This window comes from Thalassophryne amazonica, chromosome 15, assembly GCF_902500255.1.
Source record: "Thalassophryne amazonica chromosome 15, fThaAma1.1, whole genome shotgun sequence".
In the NCBI taxonomy this organism is placed as follows: domain Eukaryota; kingdom Metazoa; phylum Chordata; class Actinopteri; order Batrachoidiformes; family Batrachoididae; genus Thalassophryne; species Thalassophryne amazonica.
Window position 1 is genome coordinate 86,014,327 of NC_047117.1, and position 10,593 is coordinate 86,024,919.

Below are 10,593 nucleotides of genomic sequence, written 5' to 3' on the forward strand. Positions count from 1 at the left end.
GTCGCAATTCTTAAAGAATTGGGCCTTCTGGACGTGTGGAGGGAGTTGAACCCAACTAGAAAAGATTACACTTTTTACTCCCACCAGCACTCTTTCTACTCTAGGCTGGACTATTTCTTAATGTTCCAAAAAGATTTTAATAGAGTGGTTAGTTGTGAGATAGGAGTAATGGACTTATCGGACCACACCCCAGTGTATTTGGAAGTAACATTTGGGAATAGAAAGAGAGACACACTTTGGAGATTAAACACAGGTATTCTACCCCCATTTAGAGAACAGATCAGGGAAGATATTATGAATTATCTGATTGAGAATGATAATGAGGAAGTTTCACCAATTATCTTATGGGATGCTTTAAAAGCTGTCCTGAGGGGGAAACTTATAGGCTATAGCTCCAATCTAAAAAAGACAAGAAATTAGACATTTAAAAAACTCCAATCACAATTAAAAATAATGGAAAATGACCATAAAATTACTATGAATAAAAATTTGTCCTTAGAAATACAAAAAAAGAAAAATGAAATTAATGACATTTTCTCAAGTGAAATAAAGAAAAATATGGTATTTTTACAACAAAGATATTACAAGGTAGGGGGTAAATCAGCAAAACCGTTAGCCTATAAATTGAAAAAACAACAATTAGAAAATACAATTCATAAAATTAAAGATCCTCAAACAAACGAGTTAATTTATAAATGGGAAGATATTCAACATACTTTTTAAACTTTCTATAAAGAACTATACACACAATCAAAAACTGATGAAAAAAAAACCCATGTCTTTCCTGAATACACTAATTCTACCGAAAGTGAGCAAAAATCAAAATAAAAACTTGATGACTGAAATAGCTGAACTTGAAATTAAGAAGGTCATTTCCAATTTGAAACCAAATAAAGCTCCGGGACCAGACGGTTTCCCTTCAGAGTGGTACAAAGAGATGAAAGACCTCATGGTGCCTTTAATGAAAACCACATTTAATTTTATTTTACAGACAGGTGTAACTCCCCTATCATGGAACGAGGCTACTATCTCCTTAATAGCCAAAGAGGGAAAGGACAAGCTTGATTGTGGAAATTATCGTCCAATTAGTGTACTTAATCAAGATTACAAGATATTCGCACACATTCTTGCCAAAAGAATGGAGAATATTCTCACTGAGATAATTAGCCTGGACCAGACGGGCTTTATTAAGCAGAGACAGACACAGGACAGTATCCGTTGAACACTACATATAATTGATCACGTAACAGAAGAAAATATTGAAATGATCCTCACTGGTCTTGATGCTGAAAAAGCCTTTGATCGGGTAAACTGGGAATTTTTATATAAAATTTTGGGACAATTTGGTTTTCATCGGTTGTTTATTGTAGTCATCCAAGCATTATACAGGTGTCCGAAAGCAAGAATTAAAATTAACGGAGCACTCTCAAAATCCTTTGACCTGAGAAGAGGGACACGTCAGGGGTGCCCGCTGAGTCCAGTACTCTTCATTCTCTTCATTGAGGCCCTGAGTCGAGGCATCAAGCAGGACAGTGGTATTTCTGGAGTCAAAATGGCGGGCCAAGAACACAAAATTTCCCTGTTCGCAGACGTCGTTTTGATCTACTTAACAAATCCAAACTTGTCTTTCCCCAAACTGCTATCTTTCCTGGAGGACTTCAGTTCAATATCTGGCTATAAACTTAACATTCCAAAAACACAGATATTAACCTTTAATTACGAGCCCAGTCAAGAAATAGGAACAAGTGTTAAATTGAAATGGGATTTGGAGCAGATGAAGTACCTGGGCGTGAACATACCTAAAGAACTTATAAATTTACATGATGTGAATTATAAGCCATTGAGTCATAAAATTAATGAAGATATTAAAAGATGGAACATGCTACCAATTTTAAGTTTTGAGTCACGTATTGATGTAGTTAAGATGAATGTTCTGCCCAGACTGCTTTATCTGTTCCAAACTCTCCCAACTGAAATATCTGATAAAACAGTTTAATGAATGGGACAAACTAATCTCTAGATTTATCTGGCAGGGGAAAAGACCAAGATTAAAATACAAATATTTACAGCTGGCAAAGGACAAAGGGGGATTAGCTCTACCGTGCATGAGGGACTATTATTTATCAGCACAACTCTGGATGTTAGTGTGTTGGTGTAATCCAGACTATAAAGCAAGATGGAAAGAGCTAGAGATGGAGTCTGAAAACTATCCAATTCAGGCAAAGTTAGGCGACAAAAGACTGATAAAAGAGCAGATAGAACAAGGTAATCAATGGATTAATCTTCCACTGAAACTTTGGGTAAATTGTCTTAATAAGAATGGTTGGCATGAGAAAGCTAGGATTTTAAGATGGTGTGCTTATGACTTGGATTTCACTCCTAATAAACTAGCTACAACATATAAAAGTTTGGCCGGTCTAGGCTTAGGAGCTTATTGTATGTTGTATGATAAGGAAATTTTGAGGGAATTTCAATCAGTAAGGGAGCAATATCAACTAAGTAATTCAGATTTTTACAGGTTCCTCCAAATGCATCATCATCTTCAAAAAACTTTGCCTAGAAATAAGGATACTTTTGAAACTCCAATACTTAGAATTTTTATTAAGGCATATCGCACAGACTCAAATTTTAAATTAATCTCGAAATTATACAAGGACATACAGGCAGCCAAGGATTTAAATACATCATATATTAAACAAAAATGGGAAAGGGAATCAAAGGTGGTGATTTCTGATGTTACTTGGTCTAAATATTGTGCATTTCAATGGAAAATATCCAGCTCTAATGTTTGGAGATGTTTTGGTTGGAAAAGCTTGTGTAGATATTTTATCACTCCAGCACAAACCAAATATTATTCAAGCTCCTCCAGTTGTTGGAGAAACTGCAGAGCCCAGAGTGCAAAACACTTCCATTTGTTTTGGTCATGTCCACTGGTCAATAGCTTTTGCATTTGTATTCATTCTGAAATGGAAAAAATTTGGGGTCTGAAGTTCCCTTTTAATTGGGACGAACTTCTTTTTGGACTTTTATATTCAGTGGACACAGAAAGAATCCAGATGTCTATACGGCACGTTAAGTACAGCAGCCTGTAAAGCAATCACCAAAAAGTGGATGAGCTCCCACACTCCATCTTTAGAGGACTGGCACAGGATTGTTTATGGACTATTCACAATGGAACGAATTACATTTTCCAGGAGATTACAATCGGACAAATTCGAAGAGGTTTGGAGCAAATGGAGGAGTTACATTTCTGCCAGGTATCCTGAATTTGTATGACACTCTGTATTCTCATTTTAAATTGAATGTTTTGAATGTTGTTTTTTTTTAAGTACACCCCTGCATGTTCTTTGCTCTATGTTCTAAATTTTTTTTTGTGTGTATCTCTGTAAAAATATTTTGTTAAACTTTAAAAAAAAAAAAAAAAGAAAAAAGAATCACCCAGTCATGTTCAGTTAGAAGCGCAGATACATGTTGATGCAGGTTCACGTTCATAGTTTTGATATGACTCAGCTCAGAATTCACTACTATACCGACTTGTTTCGCCCACGCACTCTTAGGGACTGCATTGTCAAACGTTCCAACCCACTGTGGCCACGCTTCATGTTGTAAAGGGAGGGGGGTAGGACAGTGGTACTTCTGCCTCAGGGCAAGAAGACGGGATCAAAGCCCATCCACCTCCTAATCTCCCTTTACATCTGGAGCTGCGTCTGTAAGCACATCCGGTGTAAAACTTGTGCCAAATCTACACACAGATCCATACGGGATTTGCTGTGGCAGCCATGAACAAAACAGGAGAAGCCAAAAGAAACGAGAGCTCTGAACAAGCTCACAAAATAATAACCCTGTTCAGCCATGAGCTGGGTCCATGTGTTCTATATATATAGGTGGTAGTAAAAATTGTAGAATAGAATATCCAAATTAAACTGAAGTACCAAGCATCTCTATTGAAAAGCCCAACAGGTGTGTTTATACATGTAACTGCAGATATGGTGTATTGTGCCCTGTAACCCCTGCTATACTCTGTATATAGTTACAGTGGCTTGCAAAAGTATTCAGACCCTTATTTCATGCATTTTAATTTGTTTATGGCATTTCAAATACAAAAAGTAAATCAGGCTTCTCAATATAAATATTTCTAAAATTATCTTCCTTCGATTCGAAAGTAAATTTCTACAACTTGATATAAATTAATTAAAAATATAAAAACCAAGATGATGGGTTGCATACGTAATCAGCCCCTTTGGTATACTACCTGTAAATAATCAGTTTAATTGCCAGTTTTCTTCAGACAAGTCAGGGGATGGATACATGAACATTTACAAGTCACTGATTGTCTTGAACTTTATTTACATCAGTTATGAATAAATACAAAGAGTATGATACTCTGGTAAATATGTGTGGAGTAGACACTTCTCAAAAACTGAGTGAAAGTGCAAGGAGTGGGGAAAGCCACCAAGACACCCTGACAGCCCAGACGTTACAGGCTTCTGATTTACTTTTTGTATTTGAAATGCCATAAACAAATTAAAATGCATGAAATACCAAGGGGCTGAATACTTTTGCAAGCCACTGCATATAGGGTATCTACTAATATAAGCAACAGGTTGGTTTTCATGTCCTGCAGCAGCCTGTACTCAAGATTCTTGACATGGGGTAATATCTCCACCTGGTGGACATCTAGCATTAATGCAGGTACAATAGAATTTCGCCGTGAGCTCCAGTTTGACAGATGTATAATCTGTTTAATAAAGTTAATAATAAAAAGCTTCAGATTTAGCAAGCCTAACTGGTCGAGGATGCCAGTAGAAGGGTGAGAATTCGATCATTTCATCATTCTAAAACGATATTGAAATCAGCAGCATAATTTTGAACCAGGTGTCGTTTTAGCTCAAACTCTCTAGGATTTTGCCACAGCTGAGGTCTGGAGAGAGGAGACGGTAAAGTGGACGGAACAGTCGTCAAGAGTACTGTGCTTTTGATGGGGAGCAAGAGGACCGCTGCACCTCATTCTGTACAGTTAATGATTTTTTTCCCCAAGGCCAAAATATGGCCATCGGATATTGTGAAGACTTTACGTCCATCCGTCTGTCTGTGCTCAGCATAACTCCAGTCCTATTACTGCCAGGATTTTCAAATTCACAGGGAGCATTATTGGGACACAGACCTTGGACACATTCAAAGATGTCTAACCTGGACCTATTCTAAAGGTCACACTCTTTCATTGATTACTTGCTCATATGGCCAATGGTATTTTAGCATTGTGTTATATTTAAAGTGAAGCGTGACAGAGCTTCGAAACATAACTTTGCTTTAGTTCTTTTAAGGTAAAACATTGATTCTCCTTATATGCTTCAAGAGGTCAGGACCACAACAACTTTCTTGATTTTAGCAAAGGTGTCACACCACACCCCCGCCAGCCCCACCCCAAGCCAAAGTTTGAGGGTGGGGAGGGGGTATGGTATACCTGATATATAGGGGTATAATTAGTGTAGTTTGGCTTACCAGACTTGCTCCAGGCAATCAAGCTTGTAAAAGTATCGAACTATGGAGACTGATTTTCCATCAGTGGTCAGACATTGTTGCTGTACCATAAAACTTAAGCAACCATTACATTTCTGTGCGAGCAGGCTGGAGTTACCTTGGGTTTCTGCCTTTGGGCAGTCTGCCCTTTGTTAATGTTTACCCTCAAACACAATTATCGCTGGTTGAGATCGAGCTCTCGACACTGAGGCACGAGTGGTTCTGATGGGGGGGCTGTCTGCTGTACTCACTCAGAAGGTCATTTAACTGCACTGCTACAAAAGACAAGCCAGGAGACATTTAAGCCGTCAATAAAACAACATTCAAACCGGTTTAGGTGTAAAATACACAAACCTATAATATACTGCTGGAACTAAAATAAGTCTGGCAGACGCTGGAAATCCAAATCATATCATTGCTGCTGCTTACCAATAGTCTCCGCCGCTGTCAAAGCTTTATCCGCTCTGGAGGTAAAATGTCGTCCTCTAACATTAATGTTGACCAACAAACACTCAGCTACCGCTTCCTGCTAAAGTGTTATTTTAACTGCCACAGGAGTTCGAGCATGTGAAACATGTCCTCTGACGTCTTGGTGTTCCTTATAAAGCCCCGGGGAGGGAGGGAGGGAGGGAGACGCAGGAAGCCACAACGTCATCAGGGCACTGTCATAGTATTTTCGCTTTCTCTCTCCTCACGTTACTAACACACATATGCTGATTTTAATCTGACGTTTGCCCACAAGTAACAGGAGTAACAGTGACAACACACAAAACACGTGCAGAACATACGTAAAATTTCACAGTGTTTGTGATTTTGATTGCATAAGTACACGCACAAAAAAAAGAAGAAATACCCTGGCGGTAGTATTTTGCAACCTGTAGCAACTTCCTGAGTTTGCGTGTTGTAACAACTCGCGGACAGAGGTGCAGCAGCTTCTTTGTGGATTTGTTTGGTTGGTTTTGGACCCTGCCTGAAACACAGTCAAGCAGAGAAACCAGGTTCCTGCTGTCACTTTCCTTGTCTGATCATTCTTCACTCTACACACCAACCAGCAATCAGCTTTCACTCCAACGAGCAGGTTTTCTCATATGTGCTTTTATTATGAAGTTACAAACGTACACTCATAAATTTTCAAAAAGCCTTATTGTGAGTGTGTGCCGCCATGTAGATCAGGGGTATTCAACTCGTTCCAGAAGGGTGAAGTTTTCTTTGCAACCACCTGCTCCACCAGGTGATTTCACTGATTAACTGATTTCATCTGCTCAAAGTGATGTCAATCAGCGAAATCACCTGGTGGAGCGGGTGGTTGCAAAGAACACCTGCACCCTCTCGGCCCTTCTGGAACGAGTTGAATACTCATCTACATGCTCTGAGCTTTACAAGAAGTTCTACAAACGTGTAAAACTTTTCAGTCAGATGGAACCAGAATGTTGTTTGGAGGAACAGAACTAGACCAGCACTCATGAAGCACATTATGTGGCTGAAGCTGAACAAGTTTTAAATATTTGACTATATTTCTTACAAAACATACATCATGCCTATCTGGGTGAATGTTCAACCACAGATCTACAGGAAACGTACAACCGACAGGTTTCATCATGCTCAGCATGGGCAACTGGCTGGAATATCAAACTGTTCCAGAATCTACAACAAAATTCCAGTCAACGTCAAACCCTCATGGGTTCTTCCTCTTGATGAGGCTAATCATTCCAGGATCATCTCACAAACAAGCTTGTACATGATTGCAATGTCAGCTGTCCTTGTCTGTGGTTTTATCGTGTAGTCGTTTGTTGAACTCTAACATTTGTTGGTTTGCAAGTGTGATAGCATCTTCTAAATTGTGTCTCCTGGTCTTCAGACTGTTCAACAGGGTGCTAAAGGACGCCAAGAGAGCGCCGTCATTGTTTTGACTATGCTGAATTAGCAATAAATCGGATCTCCAGGCCTCCTCCAGACTCGTATTTAAGGCCTTCACGTTGTTGTTGAGTTGTTGGATCTCCTGTTGGTATCGGTCTTTGTCCGTCTTGGCTCTGGTAATGTCCTTCATCATGTGTCCAATAGAGAGTTGCAGCCTGTTGTTCTCCACACGGACCTGCTCCAGTTTGACAGTAACGTCACAGATCCTGATCTCCAGAGATTTCAGCTCCAACGCCTGTTTGTCCAGCAAGTGTAGGTAATCTGACCGCGTCACTTCCAGCTTTGCTTCTGCATCGTCTTTGGACTGCAGGAGGGAGCTTGTGTTCTCTTTCAGCTGTCCAATTGACACCTCCAGATCCTCCTTCCTGCTCCTCAGCTTGGAGATGAGTGTCTTCAATCTCTGGTGTGTGGACTGCTCCTCATTAAATCTGATCTCCACCGCCTTCAGCGTCTCTTCTTTCTCTTCAACCTCCTTCTGCTTCTCCTCATTGCTCCTGGTGATGTGCTTGATCTCTTCCGTGCACGTCTGTATTTCCTGGTAGTGTTTGTTTTCTATTTGTTTACAATCTTCCTCATACTCAGTCACATAAGTCGTCAACGCGACAATATCGGCAGTCACGGGAAGACGCTGTAGGAGCACGGCCTCTTCTTGTTGCAGTTCCTGGTATCGCCTCCTGGTGTTAACAATACTAGAGGAGATATTTGTTGCATATTCTTCCTGCTCCCTCTTTGTCTCTTCCACTCTGTGAGTGAGCTGCGTCTTCTCCTTCTCCTTATGGCTGATGTTCTTCTTTCCTGCATCCAGGCAGCTGAACAACTCATCTTGACTCTTCTCAAAGACATCCCGGTTGACAGCAGCATTTTGTAGAAGTTTCTGGATCTGCTTCTCCATTTCTTTGATGTCACTTCTGTGCTTGGCAATGGACCCCGTATGATTTTGGATGCGCAGCTCTGATTGCTCCAGCTGCTGTTGAAGGCCAAAGTTTTGTGCCCGGACTTCATTCTCCTGTTTTTGCTGAAGCTCGAATCTCTTGGAGACCTCATCCAAGGAGTCCTTACGTAGGTTCCTTAACATTCTCACCTCTTCTATCTTACCTTCCACCGTCACAATGTCCTCTTTAAGATGCTTGTTTGTGATCCTTAAAGTTTCCTGTAACTCGCACAGCTCCTTCTTCTTCTCTTCTGTCCTTTTGGTCAACTCTTGATGAATCTGAATCTCTTCTTCGAGCTGTTTCTCACACTGATGCCCAGAGTTTGTCAGTCGTCCAACATTGCGCTCCAGCTGGACCATGTGATTGGACAATTCGCTCAAGCGCTCATGGGCATCTCCTCCTTTGGCTTTGACTCTGTCCAACTCTCTTTTGCTCCTCCTGTTGACTCGCCGTTGGTGTTTAATTTTCTCCACCGTCTGCTCCACCTCTTGGCACAGCTCGTCTTTTCTCACAGTGAAGGTTTCTCTCTCCAGCTCCAGGCTTTGTCGCACTCTCACTTTTTGCTGTTCCACAGCAGTGATGCGAGACTTCAGCTCTTCTAGCTGCTGTCGTCTCTCACTTAATCGACTCTTCAAGCCGTCGGATAAATCGACGTGGTCATTCAGAGAAGCGGCACAGTTCTCGCGCTCAGCTCTTGCGTGTTCGCTCTCTTGGTGCAGCTTTTCACTCTGGAGCATCAGGGCTTCCTGCCTCCTTGAGGTGTTTTCTTGCAGTTGTGAAATGTCACTGAGGTCTTTCTGCAGCTTTTCTATCTCCTCAGTGTTGGATGCGCGTGCTGAAGCTACATCTTCCATGATTTCTTGACTCACTTGCTCTCCCATGTTGTTAATTCGGCGCCTTAGTTCTGCGTTTCCTGCGGTTTCTTCTTGCAGGTCTTGGTGGGCTGCACGCCTGGCTGCCTCTAGCTCAGAGAGAGCTGCCGCTATCTCTGAGAGGTGGACACCGGCTTCATGTGCATAAAAGTTCCCCTCCTCTTTCACCTCCTTTTCCAGCTCCTTTAACTTCTCCATGACGATCGTAAGGGCGGGGAAGTCTGGGGCCGAGAGAGAAACCATTTTTATCCGCTCCTGTTCTCTGAATGCAACTACTGTTGTCAGTGAGCCTCCATGGCAACAAGTGCACCTCCATAGTGGCGGGAAGAGCACGCTACGGCAACTCAGCAAGCCCAAAACTAACCTACACTGGTAACTGTGTCAGTCTCGGTCAAAAAAAAAAATTAGACAGTTGCCAAACCCAGCCAGGTTTCGTTGACAATAACTAAATTCTGTCATCTTTCAACTCACCATGTTAATAAAAGAACAAATAATGAGGACAAACCAAGGGTGGGTTTAGCTTCACTATGCCCCTACAAGGTGTGTCCGGGAGAATGCCCGCCGCTGCAAAAACCGAAAAAAATAAAAATAAAAATAAATAAATATTTTTATTGCACTCCAAAGCAAACTAGTGTTCATCAATCAGCTTTGTTTGTGTTAAAACCTTTCCATATTTTAATCACAGCTTTGGTCTGTGGTTTTTGTCTGCACTGAAAACTTATTTTAGCACACTCAACACAATTTCATTACAAAACCTGTTTCGGGCATTGCATGCTGTGCTGCCACCTGCTGGGCAGTTCACAAATGTATATCAAATTAGGAATTTAATACTTGAAGGATACATATCGTCACCTTCCTAAAATAATGGCCTTAGTCATGTTTTCGGGTGATTCTTAGACTACGGGCACTTATTATGTCCTTTGATCATATTGTATGAAAAACAGAAAAAAGGGGAGATTTCACACTTTTATAGTTATCTTTACAATGAAAGTGTGTTAAGAAATTTGTTCTAGTAGTCTATGATGACTTTTTCACCTTTTCTCAGCATCATTATATGCAAATATTGCCGTTTTGTGCTTGTCCCACACCCAGACTTTTGATCTTCAATGATAAAAATGAATGGTAAAGAAACGTTTTTTCTAATGTTTTAAAATATCTCTGAATAAAATATCAGTAAAATAATCAAAACATAATTGGGGTATTCAATGTCATACAACTGTTGTGATTTTTTTTAAACAAAGTGTAGTTGTCCCACACTATTGGCGTAATTTCCACCACAACACTGTAATGTCCCTTTAAACAGTTTGTATGAAAGATTGTTTGGGTAGTTTCTATGGAGATAAACAGTGACA

General features: G+C 40.6%; 1 protein-coding gene across 1 annotated transcript; it reads right to left on the minus strand.

Moving 5' to 3' along the window:
• Positions 1 to 7,270: 7,270 nt before the first annotated feature.
• Positions 7,271 to 9,541, minus strand: ccdc175 (coiled-coil domain containing 175). The gene has a single exon (XM_034188720.1). It carries the CDS (start codon positions 9,482 to 9,484, stop codon positions 7,271 to 7,273), a length of 2,214 nt encoding a protein of 737 aa, XP_034044611.1. The 5' UTR covers positions 9,485 to 9,541.
• Between the last annotated feature and the right edge of the window lie 1,052 nt (positions 9,542 to 10,593).